This window comes from Pleurodeles waltl, chromosome 1_1 (genome assembly GCF_031143425.1).
Source record: "Pleurodeles waltl isolate 20211129_DDA chromosome 1_1, aPleWal1.hap1.20221129, whole genome shotgun sequence".
Classification (NCBI taxonomy): domain Eukaryota; kingdom Metazoa; phylum Chordata; class Amphibia; order Caudata; family Salamandridae; genus Pleurodeles; species Pleurodeles waltl.
In genome coordinates, this window is record NC_090436.1 from 163,104,521 (window position 1) to 163,126,874 (window position 22,354).

General features: G+C 43.3%; 1 protein-coding gene across 2 annotated transcripts in view; it reads left to right on the forward strand.

Annotated features, from left to right (window-relative positions):
- Nucleotides 1-240: 240 nt before the first annotated feature.
- C1_1H18orf54 (chromosome 1_1 C18orf54 homolog) overlaps nucleotides 241-22,354 on the forward strand; it is a 54,767-nt gene continuing 32,653 nt past the window's right edge. The window contains exons 1-2 of one of the 2 annotated variants that reach the window (XM_069219530.1): nucleotides 241-487; nucleotides 21,155-21,503. In XM_069219530.1, the coding sequence (XP_069075631.1) occupies nucleotides 21,209-21,503 (295 nt within the window). In that variant the 5' untranslated portion in view covers nucleotides 241-487; nucleotides 21,155-21,208. The other variant, XM_069219541.1, reaches the window with a different exon arrangement.

Below are 22,354 nucleotides of genomic sequence, written 5' to 3' on the forward strand. Positions count from 1 at the left end.
CCTCACACCGTTAGTGTTTATGTTTACAAGTATCACGGATTTGACTGCATCCTTCAAGCCTGGCTGGCACTCCACCGGGCGCAAATCTAAGCAAACCTGTGAGGCCTGAATTTTTACCAGGAGGTGGCGCTCCTCGTGCAGGTACCAGACTCTGAGGAGCCGTCTTGCTAAGCGATTACAGGCGAAAAGGCAAGTTAGCATTTTGGTAACAGACTATCAATTACTTCCGGGTATTAGGGCGTGTGGAGTTTTGTTGCTGTTTGAGTGGGCCGTCTTTTCCCCTTCGACTTGATTTTTTAAAACCAATCGCATGCTTCGGACCCCTCAAGGTCCTCCCAGTAGCTCCCTTGAGCCTGTCAATCTCTTTAAACCGGCTTTTGATTGACTCAGCTTGCTGTCTTTCACTCGCTGAAGTCAGTTAGTGACTTAACATGATTGCTACCGGTTGGGATGAATGTGGGACATTTTTTAATTTCTACGGCGGGAGGTAAGATATATGTTCGGAAGTTTCCTTCCCGATTCGGAAGGGGTGAGTGTGGAGATTTAGTCGTTTTTTGTTGAAGTTGTTAAAAAAGGAAGCCACGTTAGAAAACATTCGAAAAAATAGTGATTTCTTAGGAAGGACGTGGTGGTGACTGGTTGATTTGCAAACGTTTTTTTGTGTGTGATTGCTCTTTGAATCCATATCGAAAGACCTTTCTTTCATCAGTCTTTGTTTTCAATTGAATAAACCGTTACCTAGGTCGCAGCTCCAGAAGATGCCTGCTGCTAATCTAACACTCAGGATTAGAGTATAATCGCCCTTGTTGACATTTAGGTAGCAACATACATACCTCAAAGTGCTGTTTAAACTTGAACAATCTGGGTTGCGTGGTTATATGGGTAGATTGGGATAGATTTCTGTAATCCTGTCCAGGTAGTGATGTTGATTGTTAAGGGCTTCAGTGCTTCGTCAGGGGTAGTAAACGCTGTATAAATAAAATTACAGCGGCGCCCTATGACGTGCTGTGCAAGGCACAAGACTCCGTGTTATTAACAGAAAACAGAGGCACGTGCTCTTGCAGCACTTTTGCAGTTCTGTCTAGTCCAGTGTTTCTTAAAACTTTGACTTCTGAAGACCCCCATTTAACCGTTACTGGACTCTGGGTATCCTCCTATGAGTCATCCTCTCTTCCATTGTTGGGTCCTCCCTCGAGACCTTATCCCCGCCCCCAAGTTGCTTCCCTCATCCTCTTAAACCAGTGGTTCCCAACCTTTTGGTTTCTGTGGACCCCCACTTTAACATTAATGGAACCCAGGGACCCCCACGGAATCATCATGGGAATCCGGGGACCGCCGCCTGAGTCATTACTGGAAGCTGGGGACCTAATTTGTCAATATTTGTTAATATTTTTAAATTTTCTAGGCTCTCGCGGACCCCCTGAGAAGGCGTCGCGGACCCCCAGGGGTCCCAGGACCGCAGGTTGGGAACCACTGTCTTAAACAATAAAACAAACAAAAAAAGTGTTTTTTTCTTTTTAGTTACTGATCCAACTCGGATCGGTAACCAAAAAGAAAAAGTGTCGGCTTTATTTTATGGGGCTGTGCATGCAAAATGACGTAGACGGCTGCGTCGGAGTCTTTTTAAACATTTTTTTATTTGTTTCCTTAGCCATGCAGCACAGCATCTGGGACACTGTGCAGCATGGCTTAAAACCATTGGATTGGCATAGCTAATAGTTCCCAAAGGTGACATCTATTGACTTGCCAGTTCTTGTTTTTTTTAATACTGCATTTATTAATATTCCAAAAAGAAGATAAACCGTGAATATAAGAAGAAAGCAGTCATGACATTCTATAATACCAACCCCCATTCCTACAGTATCGTTAGTAGTAAAATCATCAGGAGGAAACTATACAAAACACAATTGAGTGCATCAAAAAAGGGCACAAGTAAGAGGTTTGTAGTAAAACTATTCAGTGATGAGTCCCAATAACCCGGTTGGGTACAAATGTTGATAGCCCAATATAGCATTGATGTGCTTGCAATAGCTTATGTTGTCACTGCAGTAGTCTAGTCTTGAGAGGTAGGAGCACAGGCAAACCCGTCTGTCACATGGTCTGGATTTACCATACTGGAGGGAAGGAATAGACTTTGACTGTGTTGTTTCAGAAGGCAATATCCGTAAGCCATTCGGCCTTCATAGATATGGGATCTCACATCCAAGATATTGCTGCATGCCTCTTAGTAAACAGGGGTAGTACGGATGTCAGTCTGCAACGCTTTTTAGGGACATATTTCATACAGCCTAATAATGCAACCAAGAGAGGTACTCAATTAATTTGTGAGTTAGTATCAAATATCTCTTTCCATAGACCAGCTACATCTAGAAACAGCCATGCCTAGTGAGAAAAAGTTGATGGGGTCATGTGAGCATCTGAGATATGAGGAGTCAAAAGCATTATAGAATTTATTTAGATATGCAGGAGAATAATACATAAGTGTTAAATATTTAAAATGTAGAATTTTGTGTCTGAGATATAGGAAGACATCTAAGCTTTATGAGCAATAAAACCTCCAACAGTCATCTTTTAAACTAATGTCTAGATCTTTACCTGCAGCCCTAGCCGGATGTGTGAGTGTGTGGAGAGTAGACATAAAAAGAACATACATTTTGGCCCTGATTCTGACCCCGGCGGTCTGAGACCGCCGGGGCCAGGGTTGGCGGGAGCACCGCCGACAGGCCGGCGGTGCCCCGCAGGGCATTCTGACCGCGGCGCTTTGGCCGCGGTCAGATTTGGAAAACCGGCGGTCTCCCGACGGTTTTCCGCTGCCCTTGAGAATCCTCCATGGCGGCGGAGCGCGCTCCGCCGCCATGGGGATTCTGACACCCCCTACCGCCATCCTGTTCCTGGCGGGTCTCCCGCCAGGAACAGGATGGCGGTAGGGGGTGCCGCGGGGCACTGCAGGGGCCCCCGTAAGAGGGCCCCACTCTGTATTTCAGTGTCTGCTTTGCAGACACTGAAATACGCGACGGGTGCCACTGCACCCGTCACACCTTCCCACTCCGCCGGCTCAATTCTGAGCCGGCGTCCTCGTGGGAAGGTTGATTTGCCCTGGGCTGGCGGGCGGCCTTTTGGCGGTCGCCCGCCAGCCCAGGGCGAATCCCAAAATACCCTCAGCGGTCTTTCGACCGCGGAGCGGTATTTTGGTGGGGGAACTCTGGCGGGCGGCCTCCGCCGCCCGTCAGGGTCCGAATGACCCCCTTTATTTTTTTGGGTAGCCCACCTAACATTGGTCAGGGAGCTGATGATGCCCGTGAGAGAATTACAATCTGGTGCTTCATGTGGTAATGTGGAGAATACAGGTTGTGTTATGTGCCTTAGTCTGAAATATGTAAATAGTGTCAATGGTGTCGTAGTCTAGGTCCCGGTAAAGGAGTGGAATTTGTCTTTTGGAAATAGGTTCCCATAAGTGTGAATCTCTTGTCATACAAGACTTTAGTGACTAATGTCTCCTTAGTTAAGGGGAGTCCTGGGTGGTCTAAGATTGGAATAGGAGGCGAGTACAAATTGGCAAATAAAGCCCCTGTGCTCACTGGCTGCCATGCCCATAGGGTGCATTGTGTCATTCATATCCATGAGACAAGCCAAACTACGTGACAGGCAAAGCTGTGTGCCAGAGATGAGCTGGTCTTTCTTCATGGGAATATGTGGACTATGTAGATCAGAATGTTACCAATAAGTAGCTGATTATGCCTGAGTAGCAAGGTAGTATACCTTGAAGTGAGGAGCAGAGAAACCACCTTTTTCATATGGAAGTGTAAATATAAACCATCTCACTCAAGGTTGACCACCAGCCCAGATGAACTTGGAAAGTAGTGTAAACACTTCCTCAAAGAAGGAACTATTTGGAGGCACTGGAATGTTATTAAATGGTATAAAAATCTAAGGAAGAATCGCCATTTTAATTGTAAGTATGCTGCCCATCAGTAAGGGTACCTTAATCCAACACTCAGCACACTCTGATGTCGACTCCATGACTGGGCCATAATTATTGTTCAAAATCATGTTGCAGTCCTAATACGTTAGGATACAGAGGTAAGGAGCAGCGTCTGCACAACACCGAATTAGGCAGGCGAATTGAGGTCAGCTAGCACCAGCAGTAAGCTTGGGAATTTCAGATTTATTCCAGTTTAGTTTGATACCAGAATGGGCTTCAAACTGACTCACCTCATTTAACAGGGATTAGTTGTTGGTTCTTGACATACAACATGATATCATCTGCGACGACGAGATATCTAGTGGGAATAGCGAGGCCTTTGTTTGAATGCTGTTCTTTCTGCTTGCAGGAATGGTATCCCTGGTGACAGCAAAAAGGAGTGGGCCCATAGGGCCTCCCTGACTCTTGTCTCTGCGGATATTAAAACAGTCTGAAAGATAACTATTGACACAGACCTTCCCAGATGGTTATGAATACAGCAGCCTAATGAGGTAGAGAAGGTAGCTGCACACGTCCTTAACAGACTGCTAAACCACCTCAAGAAGTCCAGGGCCTTTTTAGTGTCCATCTAGCAAAATCAAGACCATATTGATTTCAGGCCTGATTTGATGCAGCATTGTAAAGAAAGAGATAAGGACATGGGTAGTTCGCCTTCTTGGAATTAAGCACATCTGGTCTGGAAGAGAAAGCTTATCCATTAATTGTATGCGCATCTCGACCTCTGCCTTAGCAATAATTTTGCTTAGGATTCAGTAAGGACAATGGCCTCTACAAGGAAAATGGCCAATACTGGGTTCAAGTAGTAATGTCAAACCCACCTCCCTGATAGAAGAAGGCAGGGTACTGGTGAGAGCCTCACGGTACATGGCCAGGAGGTACAGTGCTAGAAAGTCTTTGAATTCTATAAAATATTAGGTAGTTAGAACCGGTCCAGGTGTTTTGTGGCATGCTAATCCATGATCTATCCATGCCAAAGCATCTGATCTGAATAGGCATCTAAGAGTTTTGTGTATTGTGATTTTTAGAGGTGCTGGTAAAATTCTGTGAAAGTGCTCAGGACGTCCCAGCAAGTAGTGGCCCTATCCACGTCTAGTTTGATGATCTGAGAAAGCAGGTTTGCCTTGTGTTCTATCTGAGTACTCAGACCATAGTTCTTCCTGGTCTGTCTCTATTTCCATATTTTCGGGCTGAGTCATTCCTCCTCAGAAACCTAACATCCCTGTCCGCAGTTTTAGTGGATGAAGCCAAGCGCTTGTTAATTTCCAATAGAAATGTTGCTGTGTTTATATGAGTGTGGTGATTCCCAGGTCTTTAATGTGCCTTTCTAGTTGGAAAAGATGATTGGATAGACTTTACAACCTCAGAGTGTTTGAAAATGGGAATCCCACTTGCATATACCTTAAGGAGTAGAGTAGTGGTATACTGATTCTGCAGTAGTATAAGAAACAAATTCATAATTTTGGATTGATTTCAATCAATTAATGAATCATGGATTTGTAGAGTGTAGCTAATCACCCATAGAGTCTCAAGGCGCTGTGTTAGGGTCTGCTGCTCAGTCGAAGAGCCAGGTCTTCAGGTCCTTCCTGAACTGCTTCAGTGATATGGTCTGGCTGAGCTTGAGAGGTAGTGCTTTCCATGTCCGGGCTGCTAGATAAGAGAAGGATCTTTCAGCTTTATTAAGCATTTCTTTTGAGGAATGCCACTGCCAACCCCGTTGAATGTAGCTCTTCCCTCCCCACCAACCCTTCCGCAGCCCAGTTCCAACTCAGGCAAGACAGCAGAATAATGTGAGTGTGTGCTCCTCACCACTTGGGAGCGACTGGTGTAGGACTTGTGCACAGTGTAATAATAAGAAAATGCTGGCTGATTGCCATTATGGATTCACCATATATTTTGTAGATAACATTTTTCCATCATTTTAAATAAATGTTTTCTAGCTGTACGTTCTCTGGTACCGTGTTGTGTTGATCGTTCCAGAGATGAATTGGACACACAAGTGAAATCACCCCCCATATCACCTTTCCCTCCCTCTCTCCCAGTTTATAGCCAATGATAATAATTGTCTAGCTAGTATGGGCAGCTCTTTGAAGCTAAGAGTATCAACACTGAGAGCATATGCATTTATTATTTAACGTGGTTGCTAAAAGGGAGCCAATCACAATAAGCATCTATAATCCCTGTCGAAATGTGCTTTACATGGTTTAAAACTCACAATCTTGGTAAGGATTATGACAACATCTCTGAAGTATAAACTGGATAATGCTAAATACCTGAATTTACGCCAATTGGAGGTGAAGGGGTGTGTTTTAGAAGAGGTCTGTTTGTTTTCTGGAGGAGTATGATGTTTTTGATAAGCTAAATCAAGTATTGTTTTCTGGGGTTTTTGAGACCTATTATTCCAGGAGAAACATTTTACTTGAATTTTATGTTTGTCTTGTATCATACCGTATAGTTTAGCAGGCATCCTGTAGTTCTGGCATGACTAACATTCAATAAACTGAGCAACCCAACATCTGACTTACTTCCCCCTTCCCATACGAATAACCAAACAATTGTTAAAACGCCCTCTCAGAACCAAAATAGCAATTTTGTTAAACGCTAGGTATTATGTAGTAGAGCCAACCCAGCCCAGCAGTTCAATTATACTGTGTTTCTAAGCCATTGCATTTGATAATGCAAACCTGTACTAGATATGCTTAAACATCTTAAGCAGAGCCAACAGTGCGATGCTTAGATCGGTATGGTTCAGAAAAATCTGACTTTCAGACCATCTTTCCACATCACAGGTGACATTTGTATTGTTCAAATGCACTTTTATTTGCCATTGTGAAGGACTCGAGAAGCATTTCTGGACTTTCAGATGGTCACATGTGTCTTGATGAACTTGCAAGCATCCTTTGAGGTGTCAGAAACATAAAACCTTCCACTATGGAGCACCCTGAAATGGGCAGGATTAAGCATGAATAATAAATACCTTACTTGTAAAGGGACTATGTGCCTTCTAAACCTGTGCTGTGAGGTCCGGTGCAAGGCCGCGTCACAGTTGTGATAGTTTAACAGGCATAGCCATAATGGGCTTCAGATGGACGCCAGGAGGAGACCTGGGGCTAAGGAGTGGTTTGCACGCTCAACCATAAGTGATTTGAGAATTGTTCTTTGTCAAGTAAGTTTGTGAGAAAGGTGTCAACAAATTGCTTTGGTCTCTACAGAGCAGCAATTCAAGTAAGCCTATCCTGATGTTGCTATGCCCAGGGCGTGATTTTAAATCTTCCTTCTTGACCTTAATTCAGTTGTACTAGCATCACAAAGTATGTGACAACCTCATAATCACCATTCTAGAGTTGTCGCTCAGCTTGATTGATACTGGCGTTGTGTCTAGCCCACATACTCAGACTGTGTTTCTCATGTTAATTATCATTTCAGTTAGAATCTTTCTCAAATCTAACTCAGTCTTATCATCAGAATGCTGATAAAGAGTGTGTGTTTTCACAGTCTGTTCTCCACCCTGGTTCATCTTCCTTTATTATCAAAGGAAAGCTTGCACTGATCAGATTTGCCCATATTGTTGTATGTGAACACTGACACAAACATGGACTCCATTTGTAAAAGTGGCAGGAGCCCCAGGAGTATAAAGGATGCAAATAATGCAAGAGGTACCGGTAAAGCATGGCTTACTCTGAGAAAGTGGTTCATTAGTTGGGGTTGGCTGGGTGTGAACCGTAAGTGATAAAGTCACTATTTTTTTTTTAGGTCTAGTCAAAGTTTTCAGTAATTTAAACTTGAGCTCAACTTGTGCTAGCTGTGGCACAGACCAGACCGATTTAACTTAGAGAAAATGTGTAGAGGATTTAGGAGTACCAAAACATTTAAAAACTGAAAAAGGCACAATAAAAATCTCACTTCAATTTCTAAAAAGAGAGAAAAATGTAATAACAATTATACCAAAGCGACAAAAATTCAGTAAGGCGAACTGGAGATATGAAGTGTAAGAAATTAGGTTGTTGGTTTGGTGGTAGTGGAGGATGCGAGGGGTAAAACCCTACTTAAGCAGCAAACACAATGCTTGTTGGGGTGAAGTCACAAGCAGCTCAAAATTAACCTGTGCTTAACCCTACATACAAAGCAGTCAGGCTTAACTTACAGATAACGCACACTTCAAACAGTAATAAATTAAAACACAACACAAGGAAAATCGTACACACATTTAGAACAATAGAGCAAATGTAATAACTAATTTAAGACCAAATCAACAAAAATCCAATCAGTAGAACCAGAGATATTCAGTGTTAAATACTTAAGTGAAAATAGTGCTTAAAAGCACAAAGCACAGACTTTGGTTATCTGGTTGCACTGGACTGGGACAAAGTCACAAGTTTAGGCCGACCATGTTGGAATGCTGGCCTGTTACAGGGATCTATTTAAGCCTTCTGAACAAGAGTACCTTAAATCCTGGTTGTGGAGCTTTGCAAGGTCCAGTGTCAAATGTGTGTCACGAAACCAAGGCGATGCAAAGTCCTGGAGAGGATATGTATCATGCAGTGAGTGTGGTTGCGATGCAAGTTCCTGCGTTGTCGAGGATGCTGCTGACGAGGGGTCTGTGATGTGAAGACCTGAGGATGAGTAGCATATCAGTTCCGATGTGGTGTTTGGTGAGGTGATGTGACATGCAACAGCTCAGATGCAGAGTTTCTGGGAGGTGATGCATCTGTTCTGCTGACACCACAGTTTTGCTGGCAGAGCACCTTTAGACCCACTTCCAAGGGTTCGGGACTGGGGTGGCACGCTTTTGGGGGTAGGACTCACAGCAGACAGAGTCAAGATGTTGGGCTCAAGGTGGTTGGAGTCTTCTGTCCCTGAGGCACTGGTCAGGAGGCCAGCCAACTAGTCCTTGAAGCCACACTGGTGGCCCTGGGAAAGATGCAGGTCCAGTACTTCTCACTCGAGAAGGTGGGCAGCAGGGCAGCACAGAAGGGCAGCTTACTGGCAGTCATTCTTGCAGCACAGCAGTCCTTCTGAGTCTTCCACGGTCCAGATATGTACTGAAGAGTTGGGGGTCTAAGGTCCAATATTTGTACCTGGTGCCCACTTTAAAGTAGGAGAACTTTCTAGAGCCTCCACCTCCTGAGGTGTCAGGCATTCAGGCATACCCTCTTTCCCTGCCCTGGCTCCAGCTTGTCTGGGTTCACAAAAGCTAGTGGCAAACCCTTTGCCAGAGTGTTCAGGCAATGCCTTTGTTAAATGCAGGTGTGATAGGTGACAGCTTCTCCCTCTCATTAAGCCAGAGATTGTCCATCCTTCCAACAGCTATGGCCCTATATCTCACTGCCTGGGAGCAATACACAATGACCAACCGCCAGCTACACCTAGTCATGTGACCCCAGGGAAAGGCTGCAGGCACCAAATGGTTGTGACCAGAAAATGCCAACGTTCTAAAAGTGGTGTTTTCAGAATTCTGACTAAAAATCTGACTTAACCATTAAAGAGGTCTTTCAATCGAAATTCTGTAAACACCAAACTTGACCTGTCTACCTGCTTCCAGTTGAAAGTTCTTGCTTATTAAATAAATATAAGGTAACTCAATGTTATCCTATGAGAGAGGCATGACTCGCAGTAGTGAAAAACTATTTTAAGAGTATTTTTTTATTTTTACTACCTGGACAAGCAAAATATAACAGTACATGTTCAACCTTTTAAATACATTGCACTGTGTCCTTAGGGATGACTTGTACATATTAAAAAGGAAGGCTTGAGCCTGGCCTATCAAAAGGTTTACTTTGCGAGGTCAGAATGGCAGTTTAAAACTGCACGCACCGGCTGCAATTGCAGGACTGAGACTTGTTTAAAGAGCTACTTAAGTGGGTGCCACAATAAGTGCTGCAGGCCCACTAGTAGCATTTGATATACAGGCCCTGGGTACACGCAGTATCTCTTCACCAGGTACTTACAAGTATATTAAATGTGCCAATTGGGAAGACAATTCTACTGTGTTTAGGAGCGAGAGCATGAGCACTTTAGCACCAATTACCAGTGGTAATGTTCACAGTGTCCTAAGGCCAACAATATCGAGATCAGCAAATATAGGAGCGGTGAAGGCAAATTATTGGGGGGGGAGAGACCACCCTAAGGCTGACAGGTCTATCATAAATCCTTGAAAGTTCAATTGGAAAAAGTGCCAGTGGTAGTCAATAGTTGTGATAGACTGATACCTTGAGGTCAATGTGAGGTTGACTGTGATGGAGTGTTTGTTGAATACAAGTAGATTGGCCCGGATAAAGCATGGAAGTAGAGAAGTTTGAAAAAGTTTCTGAGTCCCAATCTGAAAAGGGACTCTGTCATTTTTCTGAGGTAAAAACTTTTCTCCAGAAATGTATTCAGATGTAATGGAACTGCTGATCGAATATTTGTTATAGATGGCCCTTTTGAAGCTCTGAAGTAAATGATTAGAAAACGTTCCCAAACCTTTTTTTAGTGCCCAAACAAGTACATGAGCTTCCAAGGCACTCAGGAGTTCAGTGGAATATTTAGAAACTCCCAGGGTGTCAGACATTCGGTAGTAGCAAATTTCGGTCCAGGCCCAGCTGAGATACTTCATAGAAATGTCTTCTTCAGATTTTTTTATTTTTTTAATGTTCTTGGAGCCAGCTTCTGCATCAATCTCATGATCCTTGGAGATCTTTCCGCCCTTGGATTTCAAGTAGAAGATGGCCCAACCTCCTCAGGCCCTTGTCACAATTCACAGATGCTAATTGCAGAAGGTTAAGTCTGGCTGCCATAATTTCGCAAGTCCAGTAGCGGTATGATGAAGCTGCCTTAGCATGACCTTTTTTACTTGGCACCAGGTAGTGGGTGGGAACGAGTCATGGGCACTCCCTAAATAATCGAGTAAAAGTTCCTGGGGCTACCATATCTACTTTTTCAGTAGTTTCTGTTTGCCTTACTGCGAACAAAGCGAAAATGCCATGTGCCATGGCATTTTCAAGATGAGGGGAAGCCTTTGGCCAAATTAAACTTGGGCTCTAAGTGCTGGGTGTGTGCGCAGGAGTGCTATAGTAAATCACCAGTGTTCGCCTACTTCTAACACTAAAATCCAGTTTGAAGCAGGTACTGTACCCACAACATATCTAAAGACAAGTCTGGCAGGACAAAAGCAGGTTTCTTCAACATCCAGACAGGGTGTACACAAGAATTGTCTTAGATTTGTGTTAACTTTCTTTTAAGTTTTCCCCAAGTGTTACACTTGGCTCAACAGGCCTGTCAAGCAGTATGTAACAGTGTGTTGTCAATAGAATGCCCAGAAAACCCACTCTGAATATTCTGTGGCGTTCAGCAGAGCCATCTCTGTCACTTCACCCTATTGTCTGCTTCTGGGAGTCATTTATACCTGCTGAACACAAGTTAGAAGCTGGCAGAGGTTTATGCGAATTAGCCACCAGGAGCTCCAGTCACGGAAAAGGTAATTTTCTAAAAGTTACTTTTCCTTATTTATTTACAATCTGAAATCCCCATCGAATTGTATTTTAATAACTATTACAAATAGTGGTTTAATTATATTTTTTAATGGTCCCATTCCAGAGATACAGTATTGGTTTTTCAATCTGTTCTACATAGGACAGCTAGGCCTGCCACAATGAAGATAGCTCTCAGGGCTTTGTCACCTTAGGGAATGGTAAGATTAATTTTCTACATGTCCCACTTTTAAATGCCATCCACCCTTCCTTGTGGGCAAAATGTCTTCATAGTGAGCGCTTAATATTTAAAAGGAAGGCTTTTAAATGTCAAAAAGAGTTATTTTAATAGGTCAATGGTGCTGCCTTGTGAGGCAGCAGGGTTGTAGAGCCAAAACCGCTCACTACCACATTATGTTAGTAAATTGTATAAATGTGGAACTTTAGAGGTGATTTAACAGTGATATGTTGGTCAAGTTAGCCAAGCAAGTATCCTGGTAGGGGTGGCACAGCAAGAAGAAGGCTTAACCAGGATCCAGAGGGCAGAAGCCTGTTGGTGCACCGCCATGGCAATGGAGGATGCAGATGCCGAATCGCAGCCTACCCGAAGGCAATCAGGCAGGCCACGCCTGACTCCCACAAAAGGCTGGGCCTCAGGAGATGGGCCATTCAGGAGCCTGCGTACACAAGCGAGGAGGGGGGGGGGAGTCATCTGCTGCAGGAATACCACCTGGCCCACCACCAGGACAAGCACAGATGATTATAGAGGCCATACACTAGCACCATGGGTGAGGAGAGATGCAGAGCAGCGAAGCGGCTTGAAAGGTGTCAGCAGATGGAGGCCTAAGATGGAGTTTTGGAAAGATAAAAGACCGCAGGGTTAAAGCACTGCAGTTAAGGGGCAGGCATGAATACAACTTTTTGTTTTAATTTGCTTGACCAATAGACACTTACTCCTCTTTCGTGTTGTTAAACAAAGAAAGATATTTGTTACTTCTGCAGTCAACACTTGAAGGAGGTGGCAAAGCCAATAGTTCTGGCCTTGACTGCCAACTTTGTGGCAATCCCTTTTGTGTTTTGTTATGGTTTTTGCAAAACTTTATTTTTCAGGAAGCTACTCGTCCCTCATCAATCTAAATAAAAACATTGGCTAAAAGCAAGAATGTTATCTTGGTCTTAAAAAGCATATATTGCTGTAGTACTCTCTGGCAGTGAAGTGAACTACTTTTGTGTGTTGGTGTGCTTCATGTGCAAGGGCAGCAAACCATAACTCAGTGACGTCAGCCAATGGCTCAAGACGGCTGACGGGAAAAGCGATGGGCACATAACACAAGAAGGGGGGCATGGGGAATTGGGCAAGCAACAATGCGGAGAGGGGAGAAGGAGGCAGGGCAAGCAGCAATGCCTGGTCAAGCAATAACAGTGGGGCAAGCAGCAACATTGCATGGGTGGGAGGGAAGGCCTGCAAACGCATGCACTTTTATGGAGTGCTACAACTAAAAGAACAAAGTAGCTCTAAAAGTGTGAGTGGTGAAAGGACACTGGGCAAGGAAGCAGTACTTGGGCCACGTAAGGGATAAACACACATTGAGAAAGTAAAGCTTCATGCGCTGATGAAAGGGAAGCAAGGAAATGAGTGTGACAATGAAGTCAAATGATGGTAAGGAATGGTAGGGCTCCAAGCCGCCTGTTACGAAACAAAATGTCTTCCAAGTGCCAGCACATGCGCTGTAGAGACGAAAATTAGCTTGCCTTCATTGACTAGGATCACGAGCCACAAACACCTATCCACCCCATCCTAGGATACTTAATGGATTGTAGGAAATGCATCCCATAAGATAGACAGCCCTTCAGACATGCTTGTTCAGTCCTTCAGATAATCACACATTCAAACACACGCAGACACTAAAACACAACTCAACTACTCTCCGATAGTCATAAACATGTATGTTCATACACCAAAACGTAAACGCTCATCCACATTCTGTATATGGTCATAGTCTATAGATTGTCTAATAATAGCTGATCAGATAATGTTGAACTGCAGCTTCAAGCTCGTAACTGCATGTTTACTTTGAAGATATTCACAGATATCCCTTGCTTATCCACGTGTTAAAACTCGTCAGGAGTCCGAGCCATAGACAAGAGTTAGAGGAAGGGGTCAGGGGGTTGAGGAATGAGAGGAGGAAAAGGAGGATTAGATCACAGAGGAAGCTTCTTCAACTTGTGAGTAGAGATAAGGTACATCCACCATGCAATTTCAGTTTCTGCATGAAGCTGATGTACATGCTCATTGCTCCTCCTGTTTTTGTAATAGCGGCAGCCATTTTTGAGTGGGCCACGTAACAGCAAAAAAAGTAATACCATCTGTATAGCTTTCAACTCCCTACTGTTGCAGGATAACATACTGTTTTTCCAGGCTCATTCCCCCTGAGCTGTCGTTACCCAAGGTGTCTCCCTCAACCCGACCCCACTTACATCCTTTGTCAAAATCTTGGGTGGAAGAACTTCTAGAGTAAACCCTACATAGATTTGCCTGATAGTGAGAAATATTTGGAGTTACCTAGGCCTTGGGTCATTCAGCTGTGATTTGTGGATCCCAAAATTCTCATAAATGGTTCACTAAGGCAGTGGTTCCCAACCTTTTGATTTCTGTGGACCCCCACTTTAACATTAATGGAACTCAGGGACCCCCACAGAATCATCATGGGAATCCAGGGACCCCCGTCTGAGTCATTACTAGCAGCTGGGGACCTAATTTGTCAATATTTGTTAATATTTTTAAATTTTCTAGGCTCTCGCGGACCCCCAGGGGTCCCCGGACCACAGGTTGGGAACCACTGCACTAGGGGATACAGATGCAACTTCACATAGGGTAGGATCATTAAAATTGAGGCCCTGCACACTTGCTTTCTCAACTACTTGCGTGCTGTTGGAGCTCTACTTGCCAGATGAGAAGAGAGTCACAAGGTCAGCTTCTCTTCATTTGATGCAGGCAGGAAACATTTCCCTAGATCATCCCTGAAATTAGCCCTTCTAAATTGTCAATCTTGAGTTGACACTGTGATTTAAAATCCATGTATTCTAGCATGCCTCAAACCTCCTAAACATGTTGGCCAGCTTTCATAAACAGAAAAGCAAACCAACCAGCCATCCAATTATTGTATTCCTCCTTAAAGCATCATACATACTGGTGCCAAAACCTTGGCGAAGACCCTTCGAGATGAAGTCTTTACAAATGGGAGTACCTAAAACTGATGATGTTTGTCCTGCACACAAAATATCAGGTACTTTTGTAATGTTTGGTGAATTGGGAAATGTAAGTAGGCATCTATGAGGTCCAAAGACAAATCATAGGCTCCATGTTTTATATATGACAGGATAGTCTGAAGTGACATAATCTTTAACATGTAAACGTTTTCACCTTTCTTCTCCTGAATAAGACTATATTCACCTAATACCTTCAAGTGACTGAAATAAAATTGTATAGATCCTCTTCCACATCTGAGAAGCGAGGACTGGAATGACGGCTCTTTTGTCCTGTAACGTCTAAATTCCCTCCAATAAAGCTTTGTGCTTCTAAAGATTGCCAGAAACAGGAGTTGGATGAAAATACTTATGTGGCATGTCTAGAACCCATGCTCTACAATGTCCAGAGCGAACTGTTCTGATATAGAGGATTTCTGTTTGTCTTGGAAGAAAGGCAGTCGACCCCCAAGCAGATGTTGTGGATAATCCGTTGGATATTAGAACATTGGAATGTTGGGAGCTCCATTGCAAACAATGGAGTGCTCCAGTCTTCTAATGACTGGTACAAGCCTTGAGGTCCAACATTCCAATGTTGTCGTTCACAGCTGTTGCTGTGCAGAAAGGCTTTACAGAGCCCATTGAAAATTAAATCCCCTTGGGCTCCTTGAGGTCTTTGTTTTATTTATTAGAACATTCTGCCCTTTAGTGGTGGAATGTTCTAATAGCCTATAAAAGCCCTCTGTAGCTGGGCTATACCAGCCATTAAAGTCCTGATCCTTTGTTTAACTCTGGAGCAGGCCTTTAATGACCGTTGTAGCCTGCTATGGCGGGCTGTAAGGCTACCGTCACTCTGGTGGGGGATGTCCAGAAGTGGACATTTCCACAGGCTGTGACTAGGCCTTGTCTGAAAGGAACTCGCCTCCTCCCCCCACACCCAGCCTCGTCCCCTTCTAAGAAAAGGGCAGTTCATAGCTCTTTCCTGCAACGAGAGAGCAAACACAGTTTCTGAAAGGAAAAACTTCCTACTTGATGGCAGCTTGGTATCATCAGCTCTCTGTCCTCTACAACCCTCTAAACCAAAATTTCTACCTGCGTACAAAACTGCTTTGACCATGAAAAGCGTATGTCCATTAGTAAATTCTTCTGCTTCCATCAGCCTTTGATGCCGTCATCCAGATATGTCTTCTGGCAGTAATGGCTGAACCTGTTGAAGCAGCTGCTACACCCAAAAATATCGAACAAACACCAGACTTATTGCTGTATCGTGCAAACCATAGACAAGGTCATACCCCAGTTGATCGGTTCCACCAGCTTCTAAAAATGTTTCACAAGGACTGGATGGCTTAATCGGTGTAAGCTGATGCTGGAATTACATAATGTGTTGCAGCATATGGCCATTTTACTGCTAGCTCCACCTGCTTCTCCCCAGGATGTGAAGGTGAAGCTTCTTCTGAGATGGTTGTCCCATGTGATGACATACTTGCTATTGAGGAGTCTACCTTCATGGCCAAAAGATATTCCTTCAGCAGTGCCCTGTAGTGAATATCAAATGATCAGAAAACAGGGCAACGTGTGTATATCAGCCAATGTCCTCATGAAGTGGTTAATTATCTGGCTCCTTTCTCAGAAATTAGAGAAAAAAGTTGTTTTTCTCTTTTTGGGCTAGTTTACCTGGGAAAGAGAGAGTCTGTAATACCTTTTGTAATTCGGTGGCTTGGACAAACCTGCCCTTTAATGCTCCATCCTATTGTGGATCAGGGGAATTCTAAGTTGGTTGATTGGCAGAGGATGGAAACTCTCTTGCTTTAAAAGCAGCAGACACTGTCTGCTCAGTCATTCTCTGAATGTTCCCTAGGGCAGGAAGCTGTGAAGAAACCTGTTCCTCTTAGTGCGAGCACCAGATGAATTTTCTATAAAAAGTAAGGATTCAGAATTCAAGAGAAGCGCCTACATTTTTTTGTTTTTGTTACTTTGTCACACTGCAGACTTCTCTTTTATGCTGGGAGGGGTGGAGGGCAACATAACTCTGCCTTGGGAGGGACAGAAAGCCCACTAGCCAAAAGGGAAGAGTGGTTAAAAAAAAGAAGGGATCATAGTTTGAAATTTCTTGGATGGAAAGGATCAGTTGCAACAAGATTAATTTTATGCCCAGACTGTTGTACTTGACCGCATCCTTACCTAGAACGTATCCGTTAGAAATTCTTATAAACATACAAAGGAGTACGTAGAAATGTGTATGAAACCGGTAAGACACCAATGGTCTTTAGGGCACCACTGTGCAGGACTTTTGGGGGAATAGGGTCAGATTCCACCAAAACAGATAGATATATTTTAGCAAGCCAAATGGCATTGATCCTCGCATGGTGCGCCACTGATAAAATCCTTGGTGTCAATTGGAGCAAGAAGTATGCAAGATTAAACTACAACATCTGCTGTTAGTCCCCCCACGAAGTCGAAAGTACCTGGGCACCCAACTGAAATCTACTAAAACAACTTGTATATATTGAAATAGGGCCCAGTCATAGGAAATGCAGAATTTAAGTCTGGTAATTCGTATGAAGTTTATATGAGAGGGACAAAGGGTGTGACACCTACGACTTGGGTCCTTGTTAGATTGAGACAATTTTAAATGTAGAGAGCAATGAGTTAGTAACTAGCTGAGACTTCTGAGACTGAATGATCCTTACCATCTAACTCAGCTACTGCACTGACAACCATCAGTAAGTGAAGGTGGGAGGAGAGAAACCCGAACTTTAAAAAAGAAAAAAAAATACTTTTTAAAGAGGGAAGCCTGACACGGACCGTTTCTCGTTTGTATAGAGCACTGGCTAAAAGCACCTCCTAGGTATGCAAGAAAACCTGGTCAGAAGACTTAGAAGAAGATATACCTGAAAGTACATGAATCCTAATTTGGGAGAGAGCAGCTAAACTGTCCCCATGCACCCAGTAGAAAGAAGGGCCATATACAATGATGCTATGATGGTTCTTGACAACGGTGTGTCGAGTACAGCTGAGGCCTTGATGTGTGTTGGAGGGGTGATGAGAGGATATCGTATTTGCATATGTGGTGGGAATGCATTTGAGTTAATTATTTGGCTGGAATTTTTGTTGCTTATTAAAAATATAATTAATGTGCAACTATAGATCAGCCCTTTAACAGCTCTACTAGGCCAGGTGGGTGTGGAGCGGCTGTACCCTCATCCACACTCACAAGCAAGCTGATCATCCAGATTGACAATCACCCAGAAAAATAATTCACCGAACCTCCCACACTAGATCTAAAATTTGGAACTTGTTCTCTATGGAGAAGCTGACTGACACACTTAAAAACAAAATGGATAAATTAGGAAACAACCTGTACGTATTTCAGATCTACATAAAGATATTCACATCTTTGATGAGACAGCATCAATCACCAGACCTGTTTAGATTTGCTGTAATCTTCACCTCACCGTAAGATCTGAGAGAAATAGAATATTTGAAAACTTAGCACCTACCGGGTGTTATGTTGCCATTAGTATGCGTCTTTACCATTGTGTTCAAGTTGTTTGGAAAACTGTTTTTTCCAATATTTAATCATCAATCATGAATGTACTAAATGTTCTGCTCTCCCCTGGTATAACTTTAAATGAAGTAGGTAAAAAAAACACATTGATTTCCAAAGAATGTCCAATATAGTCGGCAACAGATCAGAATTTGAGCTCAAAAAGTTAGGTTGTGATAATTGTGCAGATATAAAAAATTTTATTATTTGAATAAAGTACGCTTTCATGTCCTTTGTAAATTGTTTTGGTTGTGTCCTATTTTACAGCGAGTTACATTACTGTTAATATTATCTATGCGTTTTGTAAACTGGAAAGAATAAGACTGTTATAAAAAATATTACAGTTATTTGTTTAATTTTGTAGTTTTGACTGATTTCTTTTTCACACCCAAATCAACAGTTCTGTAGGAGTTGTGTTCTGAATATTGCTTTCTATGTTGCACATTCAAAATCTTAGTTATTGCCTGCTTTTCTATTGCTGCGTATTTGGAATGGTACATAGTGCTGTTGCAGAAGAGCTTAGTTGCTCTTCATCATGCTTAATAAAAAAATCTATATATATTTATCAGATTGCCCTATCTGACATTTACGAGAATTTTACTTTCCCATATGCTATGTTGTCCTACACATTTCCCCACTTGTCACAATGATGTTACCATGTGTGTCTCTGCTCTCTGAGGTTACGAGCAAGCTAATTAATTGTTAGAAATAGGGTCTTTGGTTGGCAGTCGCCCTGTCCAAGCCAGGACCCTCACTCTAGTCGCTGCAAAGGAGAAACATGCTTGGTTAACCCCCACTGACCCCCTTGGTAGCTTGGCACGAGCGGAAAGGCTTAACTCAGAAGCAATATGTAAAGTATTTGTACCAACACACACAGTAATGCAGTGAAAACATTTCAAAATGGACACAACACCAGTTTAGAAAAATAAGTAATATTTATCTAAATCAAACAAGACCAAAACGACAATAATCCAACAAACATAAGTCATGATATGAATTTTCAAAGGAATAAGAGTTTTACTCCATAGAAAACAATGAAAACATTAATTTTACACAAGCTTCCTGGTTTGTGTAAAAAATAAAGCCGCACAGGTGAGTGTGTTGGGAAAAGTCAGTGATGCGTTGATTCCTTACTCGCAAGTGAGGCCGTGCGTCGTTTCTTCTCCAGTCAGGTAGGCAATGCGCCACAAGAGAGCGATGTGTTGATTTCCGGATGTGTGCAGGTTTACGATGACTCTGACACCCCGGGATGATGCGTGCGAAATCCGGTCGCACGGTGTTGGAAAACCGTGTTGCATGGGGTTTGCATCGTTATCTGCAGCCACAAGTGGGTGTTGCATCGGTCTCCCAGCTGTGATGCAGGTGGAGCATTGTTTATCAGCCGTGTTGCAGATGATGCATGGAGAATTTCCCCACACAATATTGTGTGCGTGGATTTCAGTCCTTGTTCTTCCAACGTCATCTTTGAAGCCCCCAGGGACTGAATAGGGCACCACTTGTCAGGGCAGGAGTCTCAGCAGAGAGTCCAGGTGCTGGCAGAGGAAGTCGTTGATGGCCCTGAGACTTCAAAGCAGGAGTCAAGCTCAGTTCAAGCCGTTGGAGATTCGTCATAAGCAGGAATGAACAACAAAGTCCAGTCTTTGTCCCCTTTCACAGGGCAGGAGCAGCAACTGAAGGACAGCCCAAACAAAGCGCAGTCACAGGCAGGGGCAGCACTTCTCCTCAGCTCTTCTCCTTTGCAGAGGTTCCTCTCGGTCCACTACTTGTACCCCTTTCTGCCTTTTGAAGTAGGCAAACTTCAAAGGAAAGTATCTGTTGTTGACAAGATCCTGCCTGGCCCAGGCCAGGCCCCAGACACACACCTTGGTGTTGGAGACTGCAATGTGTGAGGGCAGGCACAGCCCATTCAGGTGTAAGTGACCACTCCTCCCTCCTCTCTAGCTCAGATGGCTCATCAGGATATGTAGGCTACAGCCCAGCTCCCTTTGTGTCACTGTCTAGAGGTGATTCACAAACAGCCCTACTGTCAGGCTGACCCAGACAGGGAATCCACAAACAGTCAGAGTCGCAGAATGGTTTAAATAAGAAAATGCCTACTTTCTAAAAGTGGCGTTTTCAAACTAACAATCTAAAAACAACTTAATTAAAAGATGCATTTTTAAATTGTGAGTTCCGGAGACCACAAACTCCCTATTTCTATCTGCTCTCAAAGGGAATGTGCACTTTAATAATATTTAAAGGCAGCCCCCATGTTAACCTATGAGAGAAATAGGCCTTGCACAGTTAAAAACGAATTTGGCAATATTTCACTGTTAACACATGTAAAACACATCAGTACATGTCCCACCTTTAACATACACTGCACCCTGCCCAATGGGCTACCTAGGGCCTACCTTAGGGGTGCCTTACTTGTAAAAAAAGGGAAGGTTTAAGGGCGAATTGGCAGGTTAAAACTGCACACACAGACACTGCAGTGGCAGGTCTGAGCCATGTTTGCAGGGCTACTCATGTGGGTGGCACATCCAGTGCTGTAGGCCCACTAGTAACATTTGATTTACAGGCCCTGGGAACCTCTAGTGCACTGTACTAGGAAACCTGCTAGTAAATCAAATATGCCAAACATGGAAAAGCCAATCACACACACAATTTCACATACGGAGCACTTGTACTTAACCACTGGTCAGCAGTGGTAAAGTGCCCAGAGTAACAAAAACTGAGTCCAGCACACAGCAACAACCTGGGAAACAGAGGCAAAAAGTTAGGGGAGACCACGTCAAGGATGCCAGGTCTAACACCAGTAATAAAAGCTAATTGCACAGAGATGCAGATGACATCTACGATTGGTTAGTGTAACGTACTAACATTACAGTGAATAGTGATAAATTTTGTTCCCTTATGAATTTTCAACCTAACTGTTCATGTGTTTGTTTACAGCTTGCCGTAGGATAATGATTGCTCTCTTCTTTGAGTACCTTTTCTGAAAACGTCATGGCCAGCTTCATTGGAGAAGGGGATATCCACACAGCTCCATCTTCCATCTCAATTTCTTCTCTTCTAGCCAGCTGCAGCCTTGGCAGCTCTAGCACGTACTCACGTTCTCTCCGGCGCTCGGTTCAGTACAAGGACAAGCTGTATGACTCCGCTAGCAAAGCCCTGGAAGCCTATATTCAAGACTTTGAAGAAAGTCTGCGCTCTCCTGAAGCAAGTATTGGACAGATATGCATACACACCATTTCTGATAGAAGCAACACAAAGTCAGGCCCTCCTACTCAACAAAAAGCAAGTGAGTACTCCTGAAACGAAAAGTGTTGTGCAAATGCGTAAAATGTTAGTACTGCATAGATAACCAACCTCATAAAAAAGGAAATCCTACTGTCACTTACTCCCTCATCTTGCCATACCGTCTCCTAAAATGTTTAACTAAAAAAAATAATTTTCTGATATCTCGAGGAGGTGCAGTTTTTATACCTACAGCCTTCACCTTCTTAGAGCCACCTAAAAACGCTTCTTTATTTCAATTATCAAAGTAGCATTTTGTTTATAGTACTGATAAGGCACCGTCTTCATGGGTGTATTGGTCACCCAAAAGGACCAGGGAGTGAAGAAAGTAATTGAAGCATATGGGTCTCCAGGTATCCGAAACCAAGGTCATATGAATGGGCATGGCTTATTTTGTAGTATTGCCTGTATAAAATGCCAAATTATTATTATGATCTGGAGCATTTATTCTCGGTTATCTGTTACATTTTACTGTAATCTAGGTCAAATGTGACCGCCTGTCTGTTTTTTTTTAATCCACAATTGCCGTGGCAGTGGGTATAAGAACTTTAATCAGCATGTAGGAGGGAGTCAGGCCTAGGGAAGAGGATGCAGGAGTGGGTGATTATATGTCAGTTAATTTCCCAAAGCAGTGCAAAACAGTATATTGAGGAGGTGCCACATTGGGCAGTTTTTGAACTGCGCTGTAAATAGGAGTGAAACATGCTGTATGACAGAAGGCATAAAGGTAAATGTACTTATGTTGTTTACAAGAAGTGAGCACCAGGACACACTGTACCTGGCTATTTGGGCTCTCTACAAATCTTTCGGAGTGAAATCCATTTTGGTCAGAGTTCTATAGTGCAGATCCTAAAG